Source organism: Chionomys nivalis, chromosome 3, assembly GCF_950005125.1.
Source record: "Chionomys nivalis chromosome 3, mChiNiv1.1, whole genome shotgun sequence".
NCBI classification, from domain to species: Eukaryota; Metazoa; Chordata; class Mammalia; order Rodentia; family Cricetidae; genus Chionomys; species Chionomys nivalis.
The window spans coordinates 83,934,547-83,962,237 of NC_080088.1; the positions used below are offsets into that span (position 1 = coordinate 83,934,547).

The window sequence follows — 27,691 nt, forward strand, 5'->3', positions numbered from 1 at the left end:
CCTGCCGCTCTGAATAGCTGTTTATAACGCATCTGTGACTCATTTGAACACTTTGACTAGTGCTAAGGAAGTTTACCCTCTGCAGTAATTTATTTGCACTTTGTGTGAACTTTGAACGGCTTCTAATGTAACGGCTCCTTTCTTAAGGTCCGGCAGGAACTGTTGGAAGAATACGAACAAGTTAAGAGTATTGTCAACACATTAGAAAGCTTTAAAGTCGACAAGCCCCCGGACTTCCCTGTGTCTTGTCAAGATGAGCCATTTAGAGATCCGGCAGTTTGGCCACCCCCTGTCCCTGCAGAACACAGGTAAGTGAGACTCGGTCGATAGGAGCTTCTAGATAGCCATGCTCAGAGTAAGCTTTATTTGAACAGTTTTGCAGAAGCATTTTGGGGGCTTATAGATTTAATATGCTTATCATGTTTGTTCCTTGTAGGGGTCCAGAGTTTGTGTTGGTAAAAGAAGAGGCAAATCCGTGTCATGCCCTTGCTTTCCATGGCCTTACGGTTGTCACTGTAACAGGTGCCTGACAGCGGTTAAGAGATGTCTTTTAGATTAGCACCACACCTTGGTGTTTGTTTGAGAGGACTGACCCCTTCCAGTGAGTGTGGGGAGACTGGATTCATCTGGTTTGACTGCCAGAGTCTTAGTGTGGATGGGACACCTGTAATTTTCAGTGGCCTATCATTGCTTAAAGTTCAGACTCCTCAGGGTGGCAAGGAAGGCTTTTGTTCCCACCAAAAGTTTTGTTTTGCTTCTTTGACCCTCTCCATCTGATTGCTCTCCTCCTCCTGTTTCCTGTTTGCTGTCTCTGCATGGGTTCTTTCTCCAAGGAACCCAGTAATTCATACCTCTAAGCTGCTCATGGTCCTCAGGGCCTGTCAACTGGCTGCAGCATGGGCTTGCAGCTGTCATGTTGCATTTTCTTGTCTCTCAGGATGAGAGAGCAAGTGATGGAAGGCAAGGGCCAAGACTGCGTTTGCTTAAAAACTGCACAGTAAATGTTCTTTGCTAACACAGAGGCTTGCCCATGGTAGGAGTTCAACACTGGCTGAGGAACTCCATGAAGTTCACCAGTTAGGAGACTGAGCCCTGGGGGAATTGGATGTGTGAGTTAGGTTAGACTGGGATCTGAGATCAGGTCTTTGGGCTTTCCTTGTGTCTCTTGCTGTGAAGTGGTTCTGTGGGCAGAGTGTTGTTCTATAGGAAACACATCTTCCTTTGCCAGTAGCTGAGGTCATCTGTTCAACTGACTGCTCTCTTGAAGTTTTCCAAAACATTTAAAGGATTGTGAAAAATGGTTAATATTTTTGTTGTTTTGTTTTACGACAGGGCCTTGCTATGTAGACCAGGCTGTCCTAGAACTTGTCATGTAGCCCAGGTTGGCCTCTACCTGTGAATCTTTTGAATTAACTCCTGAGTGCCAGGATTGCCTTCTGCACCATCGCAAACACCTAAATTCTTCCGGAATTCGCCTACCGAGTTCTGGTGTTTGTGATTCCCTAGTAAAGGCAGGCACTAGGTGAAGATTTATTTTTCAGAACAATGATGCATTTTTGGCCTAGGTAGCCCTCACTCCTCAGAGCGCACCATTTGAGAAATCATGACTGTTCTCTGGGAAACTCCAGAGTAAATACTGAAAAGAAAGGAGGGAAGAAAAGGAAAGAAGGAAGGAAAGAAGGAAGGGACGGTCGTCTGTCAGAGCATCACATTGTCCCTGTACACGCAGTTAATGGAATGCTTCACTTTTCCTGGAAGTCATTAATTCCAAAATCTACTTCTGGCTTAAAGCTAAGAGTTACTAGTAAATTGATATTTTAGAGCTCATGTTCTGAATTGTTAGGTCGCCTTCATTAATTTCAGGAGGCAACTCTAACATTTGTGACTCAATGATGAAAATTGTGGCTAACAATCTCCCGTTGATGATTGCCGACCTGGAAACTGTCACTTATTACCAGCTCCTAACTCAGCTTTCTCCTGCTGTTTGTCCTTCTGCCATGCCTATGACTTAGGTTGCATTTATGTCTATACTTATTTTCAATCCTATTTTTTAAATGATGAAAATAAAAGATAAACACACAGCAGACTTTCTCCACATTAAATTAAAAAAAATTTTTTTTCCTATGTGGGTGCTGGAGAGATGGCTCCGTGGGTGCTGTCTTGCAGAGGACCCAGGCTGGGTACCCAACATCCACACTGGGCGACTCATAGTCACCTCCAAACTGCAGCTCCAGGGGATCTTCTGGCCTCCAAGGCACGTGCACACATAAGGGAAAACGAAGTCTAAAGCACTTCCGTCACGTATAGCCCTTGTTCGCGGCGTGTGTCTCTGGTTCTCTGTGGATTAGAGACAGTGAATATGAACACGACAATCTGAGCATGCGTGCCACCTGGGAGAGAGGCTCTCGTTTCCACATTGTATTACTTTTGTGTCAGTACAAATACCTGATGGGAGCAATGAAGAAAGGCTCAGTGTTCAGGGCTTCGGGGGCTGGAGTCCAAGGCCACTGGGCGCTGTGCTTTGGGCAGAAGGCTTGTGTGGAGGAAGTACCTGGCGGAGGAGCGCCTCTGCTCGCCTAGAGACTGGAAGCAGAGGGGCAGCAGAGACGCCGGGGACAAGATCACAGTACACACTCCAAGATCACAGTACACGCTCCAAGATCACAGTACACGCTCCAAGATCACAGTACACGCTCCAAGATCACAGTACATGCTGGCCCTACTGGTGAAGGGTCCACATGGCCCTGTGCCTGGGACCCAGTGTATAACACATGAACCCATCTGGACGTTTCACGTTCAGACCTTTATCACACCTGTTAGTGACCACAGGAAAACACGGGACAACTCAAGAGGTTGTATGGTGGGGTTGGAGGTTGGGGGTGTGGAATGTTTATTATCTAAGTACTAATGTGGGTCATAATTTAAGACTCCAGGAACAGGCTCTGCCTGTAAACAAGCGGCAGTGGCCTGCCACGGTGGAGAATGCTTTAGTGACGTGCATGCAAGGCATGCGTTACTGAACCAACTCAGTCTGGTGCATTGAACGTGCGCAAAGATGACCAGGTCATCGTGTACTCTCAGTTAAAGGCCGTGGGAAGCTGGAATTGAACACCGTTTTATCACTTTAAACCTTGTGTTTCTTCTCCAAGTCATGAAACAAAAACTCCACCTGGAGATGATGGCTGCCTGGCAAGCTTCTTTAAAAAGACAGCTGCCGTCCCCTCCTGGGTCTGAGCAGCGTGACTGATGCCCACCTGCTCTGGCGCCATAGTTACTTTAACTCTGGACATTGATTTCAGCCTCTTCTATAGCGGAGTCTCTCCCTCACGGGATCAAATAAGAGAACTCAGTGATGATGACCAAGAGGTATAAGTTAAAGTCAATGGTCAGCTTTGGAAAAAGGAGCTATGGTATTCTTTCAGATAAATAATAAAAGAATGATGTAATTAACAATTATCTCATTCAGAAAAACTTCTAGTAATTGTATTTTCTCCTTAAAAATTCTGCATAAATCTTTAGTTTCTGGACCATGTTGGATAACGCCGGCAGAGAACATGCTGGGCTTTCACTGTTGACCCATGAAGTTGGTGTTCATTTTCAGGGGACCGGGTCCACTAAGTACGCACTGGCCTCTTGCTATCTCTAAGTGGTCTCTGACTTAAGTCCTCCAGCGACCCCACCACATATGGACTGTTCTAGCATGCTCATTTATTGCTGAGACCCTGATGTCCAGACAATGATAGTGACGCTAAGCTTGTTATTTTTCCAGAGTCGGAATTTGAACCTAGACTTTCCCAGTGCCAGCGGTCATATTTGTATCCATTTTGCTCTGTGATTTCAGCACACACATCCAGTGGCATTTGTGGCTACATTTTGATATATAGTCTGTGTCCTAATGTCTACTTGTTAAATTCTTACTAGTAGTGCTAGAATGAAGAAATTGAAAATGCTTAATGAAATAAAAATTAATAATTTAAATGTAATTAAAACATGTGCCTGTGGGAGCACCACACTGAAATAATTATTTTAGTCAATAGAGAAATATAATTTACTGTTTTCCTACAAAGCCTTTCAAAGTTGAAGTTGATGAGCTTGGCCTTGGCTGCTAAGCTGGCCAGCCGGTCTGACTTGGGTCTGGTTCAGTTTATGGAACTGCAGTCCAGAACTTGCTCTCCGCCTTCCAGTTTCGCGTCACAGTCGTGCGCACATGGCAGCTTCTGTCAGTGGTTTTGCCATGTTTTCTGCAGTTAGACTTTATGTGTCATGGATTTGTTGAGTTTAATCACGATCATGTTTTAACTCACCAGCAGCTACTTAGATAAATCAAAGCAGTCTTTTGAATAAATTAGATACATTGCCTTAAATCTGAGAAAATTGAGTTGTGAAAGTAGGGTCATGATGGGAGGTCAAAGCAATGGTAGAGTTAAACTCTAAAACAGAGAAGCCTTCAGATTATGTCCTTTGTAAGTAGGTTTCTTATATTAATGAAATGATTCCAATAACATTTTACATCTAGGCTTAGTGAGTGCATCCTCTGCAACAAGGTTTTCTCTTCTCGTGAGGCCTTAGACTGAGGTTGTCTGTAGCTAGGACTGGTATAGTCAGTAAAATACATTTTATTTCTTTTTGTGTATATGTCCGTGTGTGAGTGAATATACACACGTATGTCCGTGTGTGTGTGTGTGTGTATGTGAGAATGTGTGTGTTTGAATGTGTGTGTGTGAGTGTGTGTCCTTGTCTGTGTGAGTGCAGGTATAGAGGTGAGACAAGGACACTGCTCCCTCTGTGTGTGAGTGTGTGTGTGAGTGTGTGTGTGAGTGTGTGTGAGTGTGTGTCCTTGTCTGTGTGAGTGCAGGTACAGAGGTGAGACAAAGACACTGCTCCCTCACTCTGTGTGTGTGAGTGAGTGTGTGTGTGAGTGTGTGTGAGTGTGTGTCCATGTCTGTGTGAGTGCAGGTACAGAGGTGAGACAAGGACACTGCTCCCTCACTCTGTGTGTGAGTGTGTGTGTGAGTGTGTGTGAGTGTGTGAGTGTGTGCCCATGTCTGTGTGAGTGCAGGTACAGAGGTGAGACAAAGACACTGCTCCCTCACTCTGTGTGTGTGTGAGTGTGTGTGTGAGTGTGTGTGAGTGTGTGTCCATGTCTGTGTGAGTGCAGGTACAGAGGTGAGACAAGGACACTGCTCCCTCACTCTGTGTGTGAGTGTGTGTGTGAGTGTGTGTGAGTGTGTGTGAGTGTGTGTGAGTGTGTGTGAGCCCATGTCTGTGTGAGTGCAGGTACAGAGGTGAGACAAAGACACTGCTCCCTCACTCTGTGTGTGTGTGAGTGTGTGTGAATGTGTGTGTCCATGTCTGTGTGAGTGCAGGTACAGAGGTGAGACAAAGACACTGCTCCCTCACTCTGTGTGTGTGTGTGAGTGTGTGTGAGTGTGTGTCCATGTCTGTGTGAGTGCAGGTACAGAGGTGAGACAAGGACACTGCTCCCCCACTCTGCCTTACTGCTTTGAGACAAGGTCTTTCACTGAAGCTGGAGCTGGGCTGGGGGCCAGTGAGCCCCAGTGATGCTCCTGCCTCTGTTACATGACTACAGTCGCAGGCACGCGCGGAGCCATGGGGTTCAAACTCAGGTCCGCTTGCTTACATAGCAGATGTTACCCTCAGACCCACTGCTCTAGCCCTTAAATATTCTCTATTCATCTTAAAAAGTAAATATGGCAGATCTTCCTCCCAGCCTCCCTGAAGCAGAATTTGTATTTATTTATAATGATTGGATTCCATTGTGAAATACTGACCATAGTTAAACTCACTTCACCTCACATAATCTGCCTTTTTTTTTTTTCTTTTTGTAGTGAGAACACAAGGCTCTGCCTTAGCAGAATTCAAGTATGTAGTACAGATGGCTGGCTGTGGTCACCTTCACATGTGCTAACTGTCCAGAATTGACAGTGTCAGCTGCTCTGTGGTCTGGGTGTCTGCCAGAGCTCGTGTGTTGGCAGCGTATTCCCCAGGGCAGCATACTGGGAGGCTGGAACTCTGAGGAGGGATTGGCTCCTGAGGCGGGGCCCCGGGGTGGAAGGTGGAGTGCCCTCATGGTATAGCCGCTCATGCTGCGCCTTTCATCAGGGAGCCAGGCCGCACGAATGTCCTTGCGGGTGTGGGCCGCTCAGACCTAGCCTCTCAGCGCCCAGCTATGGAGAAAGCCATGTCTGCTCATTCTGAATTATCCAGTCTTAGACATTCTGTCAAAGTGGCACCTACTGGGCTGAGAAACCGTCTCCCTGTCCTTCAGCCCCCGGAGCCGCCATTCTCTTCCGCAGTCCTGTGAGCTGACTGTTTTAGATGGCGTATGTGCATGAGATCCCACACTTGTCTTTCTGCACAACGTCCTCTAAGTTCATCTATGTTTTTGCAAATAAAAGAACGCTCTGTTTTTATTAAATTTTTTCATTTGCTTTACATACCAATGATAGTTTCCTGTCCCCCTTTTTCCTTCTGTCCCCCTACCTCCCGTCCATCTCCCCGTCCACTCCTCCTCCTCCTCAGTCCTCTCTTTGTTAAAGCTGAATAACAGTCCACCTTTTGCTCAGCACATTTCCTGACCATCCCTCTGAGCTGTGTATGTGTCCTGCTGCTATGAGTAGGATTGAGGCAGACACAGGATTTCATGTCCCTTCCACGCCCCCATCCAGTTTACTTAGATACAGGCTCACAAGTAGGACTCCTTGGTCTTACAGTAGTTCTAGTTTTAATTTTTAAAATTTTTATTTTTGTTGTTTGTGTGTAGATGTTTTGTGCTGTAGGAAGACCTGCAGCTTGTAAGTACCCGCCTATTGGTGCGTGGCCTCTTATACTATATATGCCGATATAAAATCTGCGTCTGTCCCCTTTTTCCTTCCTCCTTTCCGCCGGATGCTCCTTTTGGAATGCAGGATTCAACTGGTCAAAAGGAGGATTCTGATTTGTGAGTTTACCCCCAAATAAATAACTGTTTCTCAATTCTGAGCTAGTATAGGATTTCTGTTCACGGCTTCACCTGGTGGGTTCCCCGCGACACCTGGAGCCCATGTGGGTTTAAACTCCACACCCACTGGGTGAACGGCTTGGTCCTTCCACGGCCCAGACAGGCTTGCGGTTGTCTAAGCGGTTTTTTGTAAAATCCCCGTCACAGCGGCGTTTGTAGCTGTCCTGTTTTACCACAATTAAAACATTTGGCAGTCTAATGTCTCCTCAGTACTTTGGAAATTGCTTCTCCTACCCAAGATTCAGCATTGTAGTCAAATGTCTCAACATTCATTGTATGCTGAATCCATTCATCTATAGGTGCTGATCTAAACCTTAAAGGCCCAATTATCTTTTTGCATTCTAAGTTTGCATTTTCAAAAGCCTGAGATTCAAGAAGTAGTCGTCTAGCTTCTGGGTCTGCTACTCCCCGTGATCCCATATGTGCAGTGCCCGCAGAAGTCAAAAGAGGGCGCTGGATTCTCTGGAACTAGAGTTAAAGACAGTTGTGAGCCACATGTCAATGCTGGGACTCAAACCCAGGTCCTCTACACTAGCTGCCAGCGCTCTTAACAGCTGAGCCATCTCCAGCCCCTGTTTTTAATTTTTGAGTGTCTATTGGTGTTGTTTATGATGGATATACAGATTATATGTCCATGTGGTAGATTTTAACCAGCCATGCCTTGTGGGGGACGGGCAAATGACATTGTATATGTGACTCTGAAGTTCCTGAGTCAGTTTGTTCTGTATAGGTCATTTTGTGATTAAAGCCCTAGTAGACCTTCTAATGCTATTTCCTCAAGACTTGGAGGGAGGGGCTGGGAAGAGAGCTGTGTGTAAAGGGCTTCCTTTGTAAGGATGGCGACAAGAGATTGAATCCCCAGCTCCCACCTACGACCTGGGTCCAGAGGAAGCACCCACAATCCATTGCTGGGAGCAGAGGTAGAAGAGCCAGCCGGCCTAGCTCAGTCAGTGAGCCACTCTGGAATCCACTGGACCTCTGGTGTGTGTGTGTGTGTGTGCACGAGCTTGGGGAGATGGCACAATATGTCTCCATGCACACTTAGGAGACTAGTTTTCTTTAAGTCCCTGCCCGAGTTCTTACAGATTTAATGTCAAGGCCGTTAGCACGTTCCCCTGGGTTCCCTGCTATCTTAAGTAACTGTCAACATTCAAAACAAAAGAAAAGAAAAAGCCCAGTTAGTAATGGAAAGGCTCCGCTAAGGCCACAGTCAAGAACTGAGAGGAAACTGCTGTTTCCTGTTGGCAAGTCCTTCGCCTCTGCTCTGACTCAGTTGTTTTCCTGGCATGGGGTGGAAGAGGCGGTTTGCTGTAGCACTGATCCGGTCACCCTCCAAGCTCGCCCAGTGTGAGGGGTGCATCACAGTGAGCATGCTCTGCAGCCCTGCATCAAACCTCGGGAAGAAGAGGGCTGCAGGAGCCATCTGCCACGAGCTTTGTAAACATCCCTCGTATGCCAGGCATTTATCTTTGGCGTGCAGGCAATATAGTTAACTCTCAGAGCCTGGCCTCAGGGAGGCTGGCATCTTCAGCGGGGCTGCACCAGGCACTGTGCACACCGGATGGAATGCGCGAGCGGGTATGGCTCCTGCCCTGGAAGCATTTGGTCTTGTAGGTGGGTGTAGAGCATGCTGGGTAAAATGGACTAACGTTGGTGACTGAGGTGACGGGGAGAATGAGAGCAAAGGGACCCGATAATTGAGAGTCCAGGCCAGGCTGCTGACTAGGAGCTAGAGGGAAGAACAGACCGTGGGGGAAGAATGTCAGTTACCCGAGAGTGTCAGCCAAGGGGAACACAGACAATTTAAGGTTGTTCTTCATATGATGAAGTAGGTTATTGCCTAACGCTGGGCCCAGCCTGGGATGGAGTTACACTATCGGCTGGAATATGGGACAGTCTCTGATTTCAGAGTGTGAGGAGACTGTAGGGAGCAGGGTGATTTGTCTCTGTAATAAATGGCATTTACTGAGTTCTTTACCTGGCTTAGAATTTAGTCTTCACAACCTCCCGTGACCACAGCCACTATAGGACAAGGGCTGGGAGTCAGATGGAATTTACCAGCAGGAGCTCACCTGCGGCTCAGCGCACAGCTTCAAAACCACATATCCTATTTGGATAGCTGAAGCATGCTCTGCTCTGGAGCCTGGGCCGATCTCAGGCTCGTGGCCTGTCTGGCTCGGTTCCCAGGCCTGAGACTTCATCTTGTCCCACTGCTGCACAGTTGGAGTGGACTGGCAGAGAGTGAGAGGCCGGACCCAGGAGGGAGACAGTGGATGACCCACTGTCAGGGAGCGGCCGCTGAGTGGCGGTTATGGGAAGCCCTAGAGTTATTTGCAGAGGGCAGATGCCTGGACAGCCTGCAGCGCTGTGCTGGAGGCTGTGTGGACAGATGATGCTTGGCTGAGAAGCACTGCTGCAGGGCCAGTGTCGGGTCTCAGGAGCAGTGGCTGGTGCAGCAGTGGGGACAGAAAGCTCAGTGGGGGCAGGCTGGCAGGTGTGGAGAAAGGGTTCCCTCCTGCGGGTACTGTGGTCACTTCACAGGAAGGGAGCACCTAGGAAGACTGTGTGAAGATGAGGGGCCAGGTGTCCTAACGGGTAGGGCATTCTGTTGGGCTTTGTTCTTGATTTTTAGGGTTTCATTCTTCCATATATATATATATATATATATATATATATATATATATATATATATAAGCGCACCGTAGGAAACATCTGTCTCTTGCTACAAAATACAGTGGTCACCTGAATTTTGAATTTTGGAAATCTAGGTATTTACTACAGTGACTGCCTAAAATATTTTATTAAGATTTATTGTAGAGATAGATATGGGGTTTAACCTGAAGGTCAGAAAAGTAAAATAGCCAGCCACTGGCTCTTATCTCTACCTCAGTCTGAAATGGTGATCTTGCCTCCAGGAATCTCAGAATGAGTCTGTGTGTGAGAGCTGTCTTCTCCCATTTTATATCCCTCTCTAGTACTGGGATTAAAGGTGTGCATCACTACCACCCAGTTTCTATGGCAAACTAGTGTGGCTAGTGGGATTAAAGGTGTGTGTCACCATTGCCTGGTCTATAAGGCTAATCAGTGTGACTGTTTTATTCTTTGAACTTATTTATTAAAATACAAATGAAATATCACTGCAATTTATTTTATGTGTGTGAATGCTTTGCCTACTTGTATGTCTGTGTACCACATGTGTGCCTCTTGCCTGTGGTGGCCAGAAGAGGGCATCAGATCTCCTGAGACTGGAATTACAGATGGTTGCGAGCTGCCGTGTGTGCTGGGAACTGAACCCAGGTCCTCTGCAAGAGCAGCTGTTCTCTTAACCACTCGCTGAGCCATCTTTCCATCCCCCTGAACTTGGTATTTCTATGTTTTAGAAAAGGCAGCTGAAAGTGGACTCTGCAATTTCTTAAGAGACCAATGAAGGCGTGAAGACAAGATAGCAGTGTCAGAACAAAACCATAACACATTTACACTTGGGCTGAAAAATCTTTGTCTTGCTCTCCTTTCCTGGCAAACTGCTGTCTGCTGTAGAGTGTAACCATCTCCCCTTCTCCTTAGTTACTAAGAATCCCACATCCCAGTCAGTGCAGCGCTGGGGCTGAGCTCCTCTAGACCACTCCTCCCCTTTTGTGACACTTCCCCTCTTCTAGCGCCTGTGACTTTTACACGGCCCCGCCCTTCTCCCTAGTCTCTAGTCCCCAGTTCCTGTGCCCCCGATGCAGTTCTCTTGACCGCAGTGGTACCCTCTGGAAGCTGACAACAAGACTGGGTCCTTGCCATGCAGCATCTTCTGCTCTAGGAGGGCTGCTGCCTTTGCAGAGACCAATTGCCGGCTCTGGGGGAGAGGTGTTTCCTCTCAGCTCTGCCACCCAGTGGCCCAGGGAAGCTAGCAGCTTCCTCCTCATTTTCCTCCCCTGTAATTGAGATCAGTGTGGCAGTTGCCTCTTGCGGTGCTTGTGAGAATGAAGCTGAGTAGTTGTATGGAGAGTATGAAGAGCAGCCTGGCCGGGCGGGGTGTGCGGCCAGGTTTGCAGCTTCCACCTGACTCCAACGACTGACCCTTACCTGTCTTTATCACGTGACTCCGAGAGGCCAACCTTGGACTTGAACCACTTGTACTTACTGCTACCAGACTGCACATGTGCTTATTGTTCACGGCCCCAGGTCATGTGATCTGAAGAACGGGGGCCTTGGACTTGATCAGTGCCGCACCCCCCAGCACCAAGAAGAACGTGTGACACAGTGTAGATGTTCCAGAAGCATTTCTCTCTGTTCCCTGTTCATCTTTCTGCTTTAGTTTCATCCTGGCTGATGTATATTAGTGGGTCTCACAGTGAAGGTCCCTTTAGTGGTAAGCTGCCAGATTTTATTTTAGAACATCTGTCTCTTCCTGGCGCTCTTATATGGTAGTCCAGGGCAGAATAGCCGGCTGGTATTTATTCACTGTGCTCTGATGACTAGCTAGCTGCTCTCCGCGTTTGTAAAGCTGTATGCGAGCACAGTGTAAGTCCCTGTTTGACCATCAGGGCCGAGGGCAGTGGTGCTGCGCCCCAACTGAAGTCTCGTGAGCTTGCTGCTCACACGGCCTGGAAGTTGTCACAGCCCCCACAGTGAAGCATGACACTGTGCAGTGATGTGGAAACGGACAAAGAAGCACAGAGCGGAATCAAGGCTGTCCTTGGGGACGCTGACAGAGTCTGTTACACATGTCCTATCCAGCTGCAGTGAGGTGGAACTGAAGACAGAGAGCACAGGCCTCCTTCCCAAAGGCTACCTACAGCTTGTTGAGCACTTTATTCAGGCCCTCTAGGAGCCCATCTGAATAGTGCGTGGCAGGACGAGCTGGGGGCAGCCCTGGAAGGCAGCCTGCGAGCCAGCTTAGAAGGAATCCTGTGACATAGCCACCAAGGCAGATGTGTGCACAGAGTCAACTGCGGTAGGGCAAGAGCCGCTGCTGAGTAGCAAGTTGAGAGTCAGAACTGTCTCAGGATTCATGGCCAGGCCTCATGGGCGAGTCTGGCGATTGCAGAGAGCTTGCGCACAGCTGTAAGGGCTAGCCTTGGGGATGGTGAGCAGAGGTCTCATGGGCGAGTCTGGTGATTGCAGAGAGCCTGCGCACAGCTATAAGGGCTAGCTTTGGGGATGGTGAGCAGAGGCCTCATGCTGGAGTAGAGTCTAAAAAGCTGGACCACGACGACAGTCATCTAGATAGCAAGCACAGCTGCTAGCAACAGGAGGCACTCGACGTGTGCTAAGCGGAGAGATAGTCTCAACTCATTTTCTCTGCCTGTGCCCTTGACTGCCGCAGGAAAGACATTTCTGCACGCACAAACACACAAACACACAAATCCATAGAGCAGAACTGTGCTCGACCACTGTCTGTCTCTTCCACAAAACAGAAACCTAAGTAAAACAGACCTGCCCTGTCCCAACAACGGCAGAAGCACTGCACTGGGAGACTAAAGGTTTGAGCTTTTGTTTTCTGTGCTAGATGGTGGACCCAGGTCTTGGTGCATGCTGGGCAAGCGGTCTACTACTGAACCGTGGCCCCTGACCTGTGTACTCTAGACAGCAATTGACCGTGTTAGTTCTCATTCTTCACTGTCTTTTCATGTTTTTATTTCGCGAACGTTTAAATGACTAAGAATGCCCTAGAACCAATAAGGTGACAAAACCAATTTCCAAAGTGTCTGTTGGTCATTTTGCAGTGACCGTTCTTCCCCAGTTCCTTTCCTGTGGACCCTGTCACACTATTGTTTGCTTATCTCTGTCTTCTCCTGGTGCCGGCCGGTGTTGTCATTAGCTGTATGCTAAAAATGGCTGCTCAGTGACTGCTGAGCTGGACCACATTCTGAGGATGAAGATGGGCATGCAAGAAGCCTGACAGACAGCTGTGCAGCTCTCGCAGCCGTTCCTCGTCCTAGCAGGTCCCAGCAGTGTGAGCTGGACCACACTCTGAGGATGAAGATGGGCATGCAAGAAGCCGACAGACAGCTGTGCGGCTCTAGCATCCGTTCCTCGTCCTAGCAGGTCCCACAATGTGAATATGCTGTATGCAGCGGCTGCTCTTCTCGCGGCTGTGACAGAATCCTGATGAAGAAGGCCTGATTTTGACTCAGTGATGTCACTTCATCATGAAAGTAAAATGTGGCAGTGGGAGGGGGAGAGGTAGGCAGAAGTATGAGGCGGCTGCTCATTTGGCTGAACAAGAAGCAGAGATGGCACAGGGCTGGGCTCTACCCCATCAAACCGCTGCGCCAGCCAGACCTCACTTCTTAAAGGTCTACAACCTTCCAAAGCCAAACCGCCAACCAGAGACCGAGTGAGACGGCAACCTGTGGGTGTCATTTTACATCAACCACAGCACTATAGTGGAACCGCAGCATCACAGGACTTCACTGTTTTCCCCTAGTGTATGGATCCTCAGCCATTTTCCTGTCTTGTCAAATTCGCTATTATTTTGTGCTAGCCTCTATGATACCAGGAAGGGAACTCTGGTGAGCAGGTGAATTCAGACCTCAAGCCTGCAGAGTACATTGCAGACGAAAGGTAGGAAGGATGCGAGAGCTGAAGGGAGGTCGGGAGCACTGTGCACTGCTCACTTCCAGGCGTGGCGTGTGCCCATGAACTCGTAGCATCCGTGATTCTGTGCACGAGATCTTCACAAGGTTGACCCTTTGGCACCTCGTCATGGAAGGGGGTGCTCATAGGGCTCCACATTTCCCTGATGGGGGACGAAGAGGCCTTTTCAGTGGTGTTAACAGGCGGACGCAGGCTGTGTTGCCCGTTGTTGGTGGTTAATAGTTACCCTCGTCAGAGTAATGGCTCTGAATGTGTCACCTGTATTTAATAATTGTACCAACCATTACACATTAGAGAAAACGGTGACAACTTCTTGAGTAAGATGGTATTGAACTACTTGCCTTTGATTAGTTCTTATTTTCCTGTCTTTCTGTTGTCAGAGCTCCACCTCAGATCAGACGTCCCAACCGAGAAGTGAGGCCTCTGAGGAAAGACATGGGAGCCGGAGCCCGAGGACTCGTGGGCCGAGCACACCCGATATCCAAGAGCGACAAGCCTACAAGTAGGGACAAGGACTGCAGAGCCCGAGGGAGAGACGACAAGGCAAGGCTGCGATTTGTGCCCTCAGTCGAGGCTTTGGCGGATGTTGTAATTGGTGTTGAGTTTGCAGGGTTCCTTAGGGTTTTTATATTCCGAAAGCCATGTGTAGTAAATGTACACAAACACATACACACACACACACACACGAACACGTAAGCACACACGCACGCACGTGTGCGCGCACACACACACACAGACACACACGCGCGGGGAGGGGGGTATAGATGCATTAGTAAATTAGACCTTATACAGCTGTATTACACCAAAGAAAGGAACACCAGGAGTAACCCTGGCTGAGGGTTACTGGAAGGCTCTAGGCACCTACTCCCCTTTTCAGAGTAAGAACCTAAGGGACAGGGCACTTCAGTTCTCTCAGGGTCAAGGTGGCATCTGAAGATCTCCCCTTCCCCTACCCCACTCATCATTAATGTCTGGATTTGATTTGAGGAAAAAAACCCACAGCTGAATAAATCTCGGGTTGTAAACGTGAGGACACGGTGATCAAGTCACAGCTGTCAGACGTTCACCCTGTTCCTCCGGACGTTATATATGGCTTTTCATCTGCAGTGTTCTGAGTAACTACCTGAGTCTTACTCTGCCATTGACATGCTAAGTACTCAGCCTATCCCTGAAGAGCTAGCCTGTCTCATTTCTGTGCTTGGTGAGGAGGTGGAAGAGAGACTCCGAGTCTCCGCCATGTTAAAGAGACGAATACGAACGTGTCAGGGTAGCTCGTAGTTGTCTCTGACCTGATCACCACGCCGTGCAAGCTTTAGCAGACATGAATTCTCTGGACTAAGGCTGACTTGACAGTGGTGACAGAGGATCACAGGGTATTTAGACTCCTTTGGAAAACATTTGGTTGGTGTATTGCAACATGCTTGATAAAAAAGAAATAAAGTAGTTCAGAACAATCAGGCTGTATGCCTATAATAAAGGTAGTAATTATCTTGAAAATATTTAGTTAAGTAAGTGTATAAGCATTCAGTTAGAGGCGCTCCTGTTTGGCAAGGAGTCTGGCCTTGTGGCCTGATGAGGTGTCTTATGACAAAGCTGTTTAGAGAACTTGTAACGAGGAGGTGAAGGGACCAAAGTGTATCTGCTTTTTGTTCCTTTGTGTTGGTTTCTACCTATCTCTCCATTAAGATCCCAGTTTTAGGCTCAGTGTGGTGGCACACACCTTTGGTCCAGCACTCGGGAGGCGAAGGCAGGCAGATCTCTATGAGTTCAAGGCCAGCCTGGTCTACATAGTAACTTGAGACCCTGCCACAAAAATAAAATTATTTATAAATATGTGCTTGTGTGTTCTCATAATCTAGTACATTTATTACTTTGTATATAGAATTCTGAAAGCCTTTTATATTCCAGACTTCATTGATATAAAAAGTGAGAATAAGAGGAATTTATTTTGGGCCCATGAAATGGCTCAGCAGGTAAAGGAATTTGTAATAAAGGCTTGGCAAGGGCTCCTAGTATATTTACCTTTTAGCTTTGTGTGTAGGATTGAGGGATGGAACAGCACATAGCAGTAGGAGAAACAGTGCTCTCCCTGAGTGCTAGGAACTTTGTTGTTTGCAGCCTGTGCTGGGTTCTTCGATCCTGTCTGAGTATAGCCCCACCTCCTGCTCAGTCTGAAGGTGTGTGGGACTGGGCTGCAGAGGCTCAGGACTGTACACCTGAGCTTTAAATCATGATGTGAACAGTGTCAAAGTCTTCCTTATTTTAAAAATTTTTTAATTAATTTTTCTGTCATAAGAAAACACTTTATAAAAAAATTCTGGTAAAATTTGTGAGAGACTGCATCCTTTTTCCCCCCATCTCTTTTAAAGCTTCTGATAGGCTTCAGACTAGGTCTGAGTTTAAAATGCTGGTTTTAAGCAAGCACCAATGATTTTGCATAATAATTTGTGGTTGAGGCTGTGTTTCTTTTTAATCCTGAAGGTCATGGGTTTGAATGGCAGTGTGTACCTTAATTTATTTAGTACACTTTTACTAGGTATGTGCTTTGTGTTAGTCATAAATATAAACTAATAAAGTGTACCTGCTATAATACTAACACTCAGGAGGCTGAGACAGGATAGTCACGAGTTTGGTGCCCACGGGCTTCATAGTGAGACTGTCTTAAAAAAAAAAAAAGGACCTCTGACTGATATCTGGCTATTTCTCATGGCTGACAGGCATGTCAGGAACAGCTAAGCCATGCTGTTGGCATCATTTGAATGTACTAGGTGTCAGTCTGTTTGGGATGCCGTCCCAAACACCAGGTCATTTTCTAGGCAGTGGAACCTCAGGCAGTGTCTGGTGAAGACATCTACAAGGCCCCACCTCTTAATGGCAGTATACCCTGGCCTGGCTTTTGATGTGACATTGGGAGGAACCAACGTCATGGGTTGGGTCTCTATAGCCCATGGAAAATGGAATTTTACTGTTTTGCCATTTAAGCATAGAGTCAGTATAGAAGTGTGCTGAGAAACATAAGCTGTCCTGCTCTAACCTGTGTTCTGTTTGAAAGGATGTATAACGTTAGTCATGAGACAGGAGCACTGGTCTCCAAGAGCTAACTAACCATACTCGAGAACTAGAGGTTTATGTAGAAATAATAAATGCTTTAAAAAAAATTAGAGAGAGCGGGCAGTGGTGGCGCACGCCTTTAATCCCAGCACTCGGGAGGCAGAGGCAGGCAGATCTCTGTGAGTTCGAGGCCAGCCTGGTCTACAAGAGCTAGTTCCAGGACAGGAACCAAAAGCTACGGAGAAACCCTGTCTCGAAAAAAAAAAAAGAAAAAAAAATTAAGAGAGGATATACTGAAAGTAAATATGAGGGAGTAGAAGGAATGGTTTTATATTATAATAAAAATAAGTTTAAGTCAGAAAACGACGATTCTCAAATTGTCGGCTAGCTGTGTTGGCTTAACTAATTTGTGGTTAATGGGCAGTTTCTGCATGACCCCTTTATTCTGGCTGCATGTGATTCTAAATAGAGGGCAGGTTCTACTCCTGAACTCACTGCTCAGTTCTCCAGCCTGAAGTGCTTTGTCTCGTTCTACATAGCAAACGGCCGTGGCGAACGCTGTCCTCATGGTTAGCCCAGGCGCAGGAATGCAGAGATGTGGGAAAGAGGACTGGGGTATTCTGCTGATGCCTGTGATTGATGACTGCACAGATGAGCAGGGGCTTCAGAGAGTGCATAAATCATAATGGAGTTGTATTATGAATGATAATCTCACATGGGATACTGATGTGTGTTTAAGAATCCCTTTTCCGGAAAAATAAATGTTCACATGTAATTCGTGCACATGTGCAGATTTGAATATCAACATAAGGCATGCTCATAATTTAGAAATAACAATCCTCCAGTGCTCCTTATAGACTTCATAGAACGCTTCCGCCAATTCGGGCCCACTCTCCTCTGTTTGGCCTGTGATTGCACTGATGGAGGAATGCACTGTAGACGTGAATGGTGGTTGATAATTGTTTTCATCAGTAAGACAGTAGTAAGGCCGTGAAAAATAAAACATCGTGGAATTTTACTAATTCGCCCACGACTTTTGTGACATTAACAAAGGATAATTTTCAAATATTGGAAGAATATTCACTTTTTGTGTTTTTATAATGTAAAACAACAGAAATGACATATGTGTATGCATGCATGTATGTGTATGATGTATGCACATATATACACATGTGTTTGTATAGGTGTGTGTGCCTATGCACGTTTGCACCAATGCATGCATGTATGGAGGTCAGAGGTTGACAGCAGGTGTCTCTGTCATTCTTCACCTTATCTTTTGAGACAGGCTTGTGTGGAATATTACTTTATGTAAAGATGTATTTCCAGCACGCAGAGGTTTGATTTTTAGTATTAAATGTTTCACAACTGACTTATAAAGTTCTTGAAAATTTAATAATTGTCTATCATAAGCCAAAAAGGAGCAGTTTCTGTAGTGACCCTTGTAGCTTCCTCGCCATGAGTGTGTCCATCCCAGGTCAGGAAAGAACACTGGCCCCTCGGAAGTCAGATGTCATGGTCCTTCTCTCTCAGTCTCTGACACTCCCCATTCCTCAGAGGAACCAGCATTCTGCCTTAGGATGCCCTTTAGTTGCACCTTGTTTGCAGCTACCTGTTCTTTTGAATGGGATTTTTGTTTTTAGCCTTCCTTCCTTCCTTCCTTCCTTCCTTCCTTCCTTCCTTCCTTCCTTCCTTCCTTCCTTCCTTCTTCCTCCCTCCCTCCCTTCTTCCCTCCCTCCCTTTTTCCTTCCTCCCCTTCCTTATTCTTTTCTTCCTTTGATTAATGTATGTTTGTGGGATTATTCTCATAGCTACATGCCATTGTGTACAGTTAAATGTTTTCTTATAAGTAGATTTTTGGGCTATCTAGTCTGGAACTGTTGAATAGTGCCAGTTTGGGTAGATTTTTTGTCTTCTTTGTGTATGGGCATCCATTTTTAGTGAGTGCACACTGGGGGTGGAGGGTGGGCTCATAGGAGATTGTAGGTTAGACATTGGGAGGTCACGTCAGATAGTTTTGCAAGCAGGTGTTAGCAGTTTGCACTGTAATTGGCAGAATGGGAGTTGCAGGTCTCCACTGGTGCCTGCACTCAGTGTTGCTGGTCTCTAGAAGGTGTGTTGTATAAATACTTTGTAACTTTGGAGACCAAATCCGTTCTTACGTGTATTGGTTACACGTCAGTGATGTGTTTTAAGAACTGTCTTATTCTGGCTTTCAGACATTAAACCATCCATCCAATTTTCAGTCTCACATCAGCTAATGTGCAGTGCTGTGGGGTTTCATTTTTGTAATCTTGCAACATTTTTATCTCTTTAACTGTGACTGAATTGCACATATGTAGGAATTGGTGCTATCTTTTTTAAAATCCACAGTGGTTTTCTTTGCCCATTTGTTATCATCTTAGTCTATGAGAGATGCGCTCTTACAATATGGGAAGGGTGTATCTCATCAGTGGGCTTTCCTCAGGGTGAGTTCATTTCTTTACTTCAGCCTTGCTCAGCGGCTGTTCTTCAACCTCTTGATTTTAGAATTTGTGCATTCTTATTGAGCTAAATTTTTCTCAGTGTCAAGGCCATCAAGCTGCCAAGGTTTGTGAGTTCTTGTTTAAATGTGGTATTTTATAAATAGGGAAATTGAATGTGGAATCTTAGTAACCATACTTAATTTTTTTCTCCTTTGTCAGAGACCCCTACTCAGGCTACCCGTTCTGTACACTACAGAAAGTGTAAGCCAGAACCAGGGAAGCTATTGCTCCTGGTCGGTTGGTCCTCAGCAGTCCAGGACACAGCTCATGTTCTCTGCTCAAAACCTTCCACTGACTCCCCCTTAGATTAGCAGCCAGTGTCCTTCTCCCAGCGCATACAAGCCCCGGACAGCCTGACTGCTGTTAGGACCTCTGTGACTGTGTCCTCAGCCCACTGCATGCCATGCTTCTGTCTGCCCCTGTTCTTGGAACTTGTGAACACAACCCTTGCCCATCTTCTGTGAATGTTCTAACCCTAAATACTTGACTATGTTTGTGTCCTGTATTCTTTGTGCCTAGAATTGAGTCTGGCACACTAAACATTGTAGTATGAGGAGTGGGCGGCTTCCCGCTGCCAGGCTGTCTTATACCCGGACTGGCAGGCTGCTTGTCATGCTGACCACCTGGCTAGTTTATGCCCGAAATAATCACACGGAAATCTGTATTAATTAAAATACTGCCTGGCCCATTGTTTCTAGTCTCTTATTGGCTAACTCTCACATCTTGATTAACCCATTTCTATTAATCTGTATTTCACCACAATGTCGTGGCTCACGGGGAAAGATTCAGCATGTCTGACCTGGCGGCTGGCTCCATGGCGGCTCTCTCTGACTCTGCTTTCTTCCTCCAAGAATTCTATTCTGTCTACTCTGCCCACCTAATTTTCTGCCCTATCAAAAGGCCAAGGCAGTCTCTTTATTTAATCAATGAAAGTAACACATAGACAGAAGACCCTCCTACCCCAAAACATGCTCATGAGTATCATGTAAAGAACATGCATATTGGTAAGCCTACAGCTTGCTGTGGATTGATTGTTATGATCTTGGTGTCCTGATAGCACAGTGCAGGGCACAGTGAGTGCTATTTTGCATTTATCTGCCTGCCTTACTTTGTGGAACAGTAGGGCTAGGTGGGCTGCAGTTTGGGGGACTTGTCTAACATTTCCTGTGTTTGCTTCTGCTGCTGGATGGAAGCAGCCCCCATATGCAGCAGCATTCCCTGTGAACAAAGTGACCACAAGCACTGGCCTGCAGCTGGAGTGCCCAGGCTGCTGTTCACGTGTAGACAGGCTGCTGATTTTGTTTCCCAGCTTTCTTATCTGGGAGATGGAAGAAAGAATAATTCATACTTCTTTCAGAATGAATATGCTGATATGTGCTAAGTCCCCAGGACACTGACACAGAGAGCAGAGGCTGGCTGTTAAGTTAACACGACAGTGGTAGGCTAGAAACGACATGAAAAAGATTGTACAACATTCATATTTTATAGAAGAGATACAGGGCTGAGAGATGACTCAGTGGCTAAGAACACATATTACTCTCCTAAAGGACTTGGGTTTGGGAACTTCAACTCAAAGAGGATCTGATGCCTCTGGCTTCCTCAAGCATCCGTGCACCTGCGCACCACATTTAAAAATAAAAATTTATAATTTAAAAATAAAAATATATAGTTGGCTGGGCAATAGTGGCACACACCTTTAATCCCAGTCTTTGGAGGCAGAGGCAGGCATATTGCTGTGACTTCAAGGCCAACCTGGTCTACAGAATGAGTGCCAGGACAAGCTTCAAAACTACACAGAGGAACACTGTCTTGAAAAAAAAACCCAATATGTATGTATGTATATATGTATGTATATATTTGATATAGCGAGACTGAGACTATAGTTCTGTGTTAAGAGTGCTTGCCCAGCATTTATAAGGCCATGGATTTGACCCTCAGATCCAAAAGAAAGAGGGAGGGAGAGAGAGGGAAGGAAGAAAGGAAAAAAGGAAAAAAGGAAAGGAATAATGAAGTATTCAAGAAATTCTGCACCTGTTTTTTGTCCTTGGAGCCAGGCAGTTGAGCAGGGTAAACTGGACATGGGAGCAATCACGTTACAGAATGAACCACAGGCCATCTACAGCTCAACTAAGATGTCCTTCTGACTGTATGTCATTCACTGCCTGACAAAAATGTTGGTGTCTTTGTTGAACAGGACCCATTGTTAGAAACTCCTGTGCTGGTCTGAAATCCACCTCCCCTGTGGCTCCATGCTGGTCCTGGCTTCTCGCCTGTGGAACAGCTGGTGGGTGGTATTGCTCCAGTAGCATCTCCTCAGATTACGTGACACACGTTTCCTGGATCCTCCATACGGTGTGACGTGTGAGGCATTTATCATCTGGTCTTCATTCCTCGGTGTAGCTCATTCAGCAGTGTCTCTGTAAAACGCACAACACAGATGCGGGATCTCAGTCACTTAGTCCCACAGTGTGAGGCGCTGCTAAGGCAAAAGCAGGCACTGTTTGCGTTTGAGGACGGCGGCATCAGTCATTGACTGCGAGCTATGAATACTTGATTCATCACCTGGAGCCTCATTTTCGTCAGACGGAATGACGAGGCATTACTCAGAAAAAATCCTCAAGGAAGTTGTCTTGATATGAATAATGTAGAAATCAGTAAAAAGAAGCCGTTTTGCTTATTGAAAAAAATGTGTATGCCAGCCTCCACACTGTCACAGTCTTGTTAATTCTGAGCTTAACGACGAGTGCGCAAGTCTAAGGAAAGAGTTCAGAGCTCACCCTGTGACAGTCCAGCCTATAAGTCACAACATCCCAAGTGATAGTTTTATTCCTTGAACACCGTCCATTTCATTAAAGTAGTGCAGTTAATTGGCTACTCCTACTCAGGCACACAGTGTTTATATTGCCTACCCTATTCTAATTCATGTTTGTTATGTGGACAGTTGTCTGCTTTTCCAGGTGATTGCATTGTGGCTTCACTAGGTTTCCCTTTCTCTCACTTCAGCATCTTGACTTGATTCGGTCCTCACTGGGGGAGCTGATCTCTGTGGTCCTCACTGGGGGAGTCATCTCTGTGATCCTCCCTGGGGAGTCGATCCCTGTGGTCCTCACTGGAGGAGTCTATCTCTGTGGTCCTCCCTGGGGAGTCAATCTCTGTGGTCCTCCCCGGGCAGTCGATCTCTGTGGGGATGTGTCGGGCAGGTCCTTCTGTGTTTCACACCCATGCTTTCTCCTCTGTAGTGGAAGGCATTTACCTCCATGGTTCCTTTCCTCTACCCCAGCGTTCTTCCCCACAGTAGCAGGTAGGGTCATCTAAAATGCAGGTCATATTATGCTATCCCATGCTTTTTTTTTTTTTTTTTTTAATTTAAAAACCAAACTCACTGCTGGCCATTTCTCCAACCTCTTCATTCAGTCACATTGATGACTTGTCCCCCCTCTCCTGGACTAGAGGCTCAGAGAGGGCAACACGTGCATCTTCATCCCTGCCCTGAAGCCACACTGCTTAGAGCTCCTTTCTTAGGATTCTGCAATTCCTGTTTCTTTGAGACAGTGATGGGACATTCCCTTGCTCTTGGCGTGTGTGTGTGTGTGTGTGTGTGTGTGTGTGTGTGAAGTCTCCCTGTCATGTGGACACTCATGGGAAATTAAAATTTAAACTGAATTTTAATTTGGCAAGTCTTAAATACAAAGGCTTGTGAAGGCTTGGTGGGAGTCAGATAGGTTTGTTTCTGTTGATGCCTGTTGCTGATTTGTTTCTAGAATACTCTGAAATGATCACAGAGTTCCTGGGGATTGGCTTGAATGCGGCTTGTAGCTGTGGCCTAGCTGTGTCGTAAAATGTGATCTGAGACAGAGCTTGTTTGAAATTCGTTGAGGTTGTTTGTTGTGTCGGTATGCCAGAAGTTTGCTCATTTTCAGAGCCCTTTTCAACACGTGCTATTTGAACTGCAGGGATATTGCTAAACATGCGCCCTAGCCTTGCTGTTAGACTGCCCAAGTAAGCCAATCTTTGTGATCAGGTCACCAGAACACTGTTTGGCTGTTTACCTAGTGGCTCAAAGACCAGAGCATCTGCCAAAGGAGCCATTTGGTTCCCTTTTGGTACTGACTGTGCCTTTCTGTTTTTCTCTGAAGTGGAATCTGAGAAGTCCATCATGTTCTCTTGTCTCCTCATCATGACCCTTTGCCTTTCATTTCTAGATCAGACGGAAAGGGGTACGGCTCTACTTGTTAAAGCTATTCTTGTGGTTGAAATCTGAGAAACGAGAGCATTTCTACATTCACCTCCTCTGCACCGAATGGATCCTGGCAGAACCCAGTAGAGCCGGAATTCTTACTTTTTTTTAAAGCTACAATATTAATAAAAGAATTTAGGATAGATCAAACATTTCCTTAGGTCTCAATACTATGATCGAAACGGGTCCTCTGGGCAGTGTGTCTGATAGGTACTGAGCAGGAGGAAGAGGCAGAGAGACGAGAGGGAGTTCGGATGTTGTAACAGTGTGGGGTGCTGTGGTGAGTAATTCTGTGACAGGGTCAAGAGAGCTGTACTGAAGGAGACCATCGAGTCCTGAGTGGCGACCTACAGTGGCCAGGGAAAGCTCTGGAAGCACAAAAGCCCCAGGTCCATCTCGCCTGGCCCCTCTATCCTGGCTGCTTGGGGATCAGCACTGAGGTGTTAAGCAGCTCAGTCTCTGTGAGATAGGAGAGCCATGGAAAGGCGTTGTTGTAGGGAGACAGGAAGGCTTGAGCTGTGTTTCCTTTCCCCACATTTGCTGGTGAGTTGAGTCTGACTTAACCTTTACACTTAACTAGCCAAAAGGCCGAGAAGCATTTAGCTACTTGGCTTTTTTGAGGCCCATTTTCCTTATCCATAAAAAAGGAAAAGCAGTCTGTGGTGTGGGGCTGGTACATCCAATGAGACACTGTGTGAGATATTCTATTTATTTATTTATTTATTTATTTATTTATTTTATTCTTTTTTAATTAAAATTTCCGCCTCCTCCCCGTTTCCCATTTCCCTCCCCCTCCTCCCACATATTGCCCTCTCCCCCCATGTTGAGATATTCTATCATAAGGCAAGGCTCACTAATTAATTCTCTTCTTGCAAATCAGTTATCTGTTTTCTAGCAGAGGGGCAGATCCTTTGTATCCAGTAAGTCAGAGGCAGGCTTCTCCAGACCGCCGGATCCAGTAAGGGTTAGCGGAGTCTTCCCTGCAGCTGTCCCTCAAGAACGGAGATGTGAGGGCGGCCACATAGGTTGACCAGTTGATCAGCTTCTGGTGAATTAATTAGGGTAGGATGGCATCTAAGCAACCAGAAGATATGGTTTTAAATAGTAAGATATGTATGTATGTATGTATGTATGTATGTATGTATGTATGTAGACAGAGTTTCTCTGTATAATAGCCCTGGCTCTGCTGGAACTCTCTCTGTAGACCAGGCTGACCTTGAACTCACAGAGATCTGCCTGCCTCAGCTTCCTGAGTGCTGGGATTATAAGTGTGCCCCACCCCGCCCTTCATAAGAAAATATTTTAAAAGAGATTACTCTGGACTGGGAAGATAGCTCAGTCCTAAGGTGCTTGCCCAGCTCTGCTTCCTGCTCTATGCTTATATAGACACCTAAACACATGGACACACGTGCACATGTGCGTACACACATATATACACGTATACACATGTACACATGTGCGCACACAGACAATTAATTCTATGTTGACAACTTAATGATATCAATTAAAGTTGTTTTGTTGCTAACCATACTTTTTTATTCATACCTCCAGGGAAGGAAAAACGTGCAGGATAGTGCGAGTGATGGTGAGATCCCCAAATTTGATGGTGCTGGATACGATAAGGATCTGGTGGAAGCCCTGGAGAGGGACATTGTGTCAAGGAACCCTAGCATTCACTGGTGAGATTCTTGAATTATAGTAGAGAAGAAAAGAGATCATAAGGGCAGGTTACTATGATTTGTCTCGCGCTGCCCCCATTTCTTGATAATGCCTTTGTCTGCAATAACAGCTCTGTCAGAATCTAACAAAGGAAACTTTACATGTTAATTTACTGTTGACATGCTGACAAAGTTTGCTAACTGCATAGCATGTTAAATTAGTAACCCAGTATGTTTTTACTGGTCATTCTTAATAGTAAGTATTAGAATACAGTTTTAATATAAGAATAATTTTGTAAGTAAATGAATTTGAAGTAATTAGCTTTGACCATAAATCAGAGGTGTCCCTCGAGTGATCATGCACCTGTTCTCTTCTCTCGAAGGGATGATATAGCTGATCTGGAGGAAGCTAAGAAATTGCTCCGGGAAGCTGTTGTCCTTCCTATGTGGATGCCTGACTTTTTCAAGGGGATTAGAAGGCCATGGAAGGTGAGTGGTCTGAGAGACTTGAAGTGGGGATGCTTGCATACCGAAGGGCAGCCCTGCTGCGGATCAGTGTGCATTGGACAGCTCACATTCCCCTCCACTCCTGGGTGTGAATTTGTAGTTGAGATGCGCTGCAGCCACACGGAAAGAGAGATGGGCTTAGAGCTGCCACACTGCCACCTTCAAAGTCGTGCGTTTTAGGTGCTGAGCTGGAGGTTAATTTAAAAAACATTTGGATGTCTCTTTCTGTAAATAAAAGTTAAGCAGATTGTGTGTCCCCCTCCCCCCCGCCCCATGTGTGTACAGGTATGTGCATGTGAGTGCAGGTGCTTCTAGAGATCAAAAGAGGGCACTGGATTCCCTGAAGCTGGAGATAAAGGGGGTTGTGAGATGCCCTCTGTGGATGCTGGGAACTGAGCTCAGGTCCTCTGCAAGAGTGCCACATTCTCTTTACCACTGAGCCATCTTCCCAACCCAGAAGGGTCACTCTAAACACTCCACAGAATTACAGGAATGGTTCCCGTTGGGTTCAAGAAAGGCTCTTTCTGAATGTATGAGAAGGCTCTTTGCTGCCAAGGTGATCATTTTCTCCTCCCTTTCTTCCTTCTCCTTCCTCCTTGCTCCTTACCTTTTGTTTTAGCAGACAGTGTCTTCTCTGTCGTCCAAGCTAGTCTCCAACTGTGCACACTGCCCATGTGCCAGGATTATGGGCGTGAGCCACCGTTGCTGCTCAGCCTGTCTTTTATGAGCTTATCTCTGGCCACTGCTGACCTGAAACACCTGGAGAAATCATTTTCATCATTTTCTTATTCCTCTTGCTAAGTGCACTGATCTCACCATGACAACTGAGTGTATATTTTAGGGGTATCCTTGTGTACAACCGCATTGACAGTTGACGCTAGTTTATGGGAAACATTTAAATCTAGTATGTTGCTTACTTTGCCTTTGTATTTTCAGGGTGTGCTGATGGTTGGACCTCCAGGGACTGGGAAGACTATGCTAGCCAAAGCAGTTGCCACTGAATGTGGGACGACCTTTTTCAACGTCTCCTCCTCTACACTGACATCTAAATACAGAGGCGAATCAGAGAAGTTGGTCCGTCTGTTGTTTGAGATGGTAAATGTACCATGTTTTCATTTCCAAATGCTGTTTGTCTGTCTGGGCCTATGATTCCTCATATCCAGGTCTTTGCACCTTGTGATCTGAACGAGCAGTGTGGGTATTGTTCTGGCTGGGATCCTTGGTGTGTCTGCAACATGTCTTTCTCTATGAGATGAAAACAGGCTCTTTGGTACCCTGTCCAGGGAAGGTGATTGGCAGTTTGGATGTCTAGTGTACTGATGGGATAGAAGACTTGAAGAAACCTAGCTAGAGACAGATCTGACATTAGATACTGATTTATTTAAAATTGCTTCCAATAAAGCCCCCCCTCCCAGTGAAAATTTCTAATCATAAAACTAGAAAGAATTGTCGGGTGTGGTAGTGTATGCCTTGGGAGGCAGACAGGTGGATCACTTGAGTTTGAGGCCAGTCTGGTCTATATTGCTAGTTCCAGGTCAGTCAGGGTTACATAGTGAAATCTGTCTCAAAATAATAATAAATAAAAAGTAGAAAAAAGCAATAACTGTCTATGTATCTTTCACCCAGCATCACCAACTATGTGAGTTTTATCTTTGGGCTGCTTTTTCCTGAAATGATTGTCAGCAATAAGATTGTGGGAGCAATTTGATGGACAAAAATTGTTGCTTTCATTTGCCACTGTCTTAGAATGCAACAGTTTCTTTAAAAATACAGAGTGCTTTATGAGCTCGCTGAATGATTACTTTAAAATGTTTCCACCAAGGCTAGGTTCTACGCCCCCACCACGATCTTCATTGATGAAATAGACTCCATCTGCAGTCGAAGAGGAACGTCTGACGAGCATGAAGCGAGTCGCAGAGTCAAGTCTGAGCTCCTCGTCCAGATGGACGGTAACTGACATTAAAGACTGACTCCACCATCACCCCCTTTCAGCCATGGCTGGACTCAGTGAGCCAGCAGGAGGCAGCTGGGGTTTATTTTTAATCACTTGCTTTTCACCCACTTGTTCATGCTTCTTAAGGACTTGTTAATCATGCACCAGTTCAGG

The 27,691-nt window shown here is 46.2% G+C and overlaps 1 protein-coding gene across 4 annotated transcripts in view; it reads left to right on the forward strand.

Moving 5' to 3' along the window:
* Window positions 1-27,691, forward strand: part of Katnal1 (katanin catalytic subunit A1 like 1) — a 62,756-nt gene that overhangs the window by 8,907 nt on the left and 26,158 nt on the right. For all 4 annotated transcript variants that reach the window (XM_057764344.1, XM_057764346.1, XM_057764347.1 and 1 more), the window contains exons 3-8: window positions 148-308; window positions 13,990-14,152; window positions 24,971-25,098; window positions 25,461-25,566; window positions 26,521-26,679; window positions 27,407-27,533. In XM_057764344.1, the coding sequence (XP_057620327.1) occupies window positions 148-308; window positions 13,990-14,152; window positions 24,971-25,098; window positions 25,461-25,566; window positions 26,521-26,679; window positions 27,407-27,533 (844 nt within the window). The remainder of the gene's footprint in view (window positions 1-147; window positions 309-13,989; window positions 14,153-24,970; window positions 25,099-25,460; window positions 25,567-26,520; window positions 26,680-27,406; window positions 27,534-27,691) is intronic.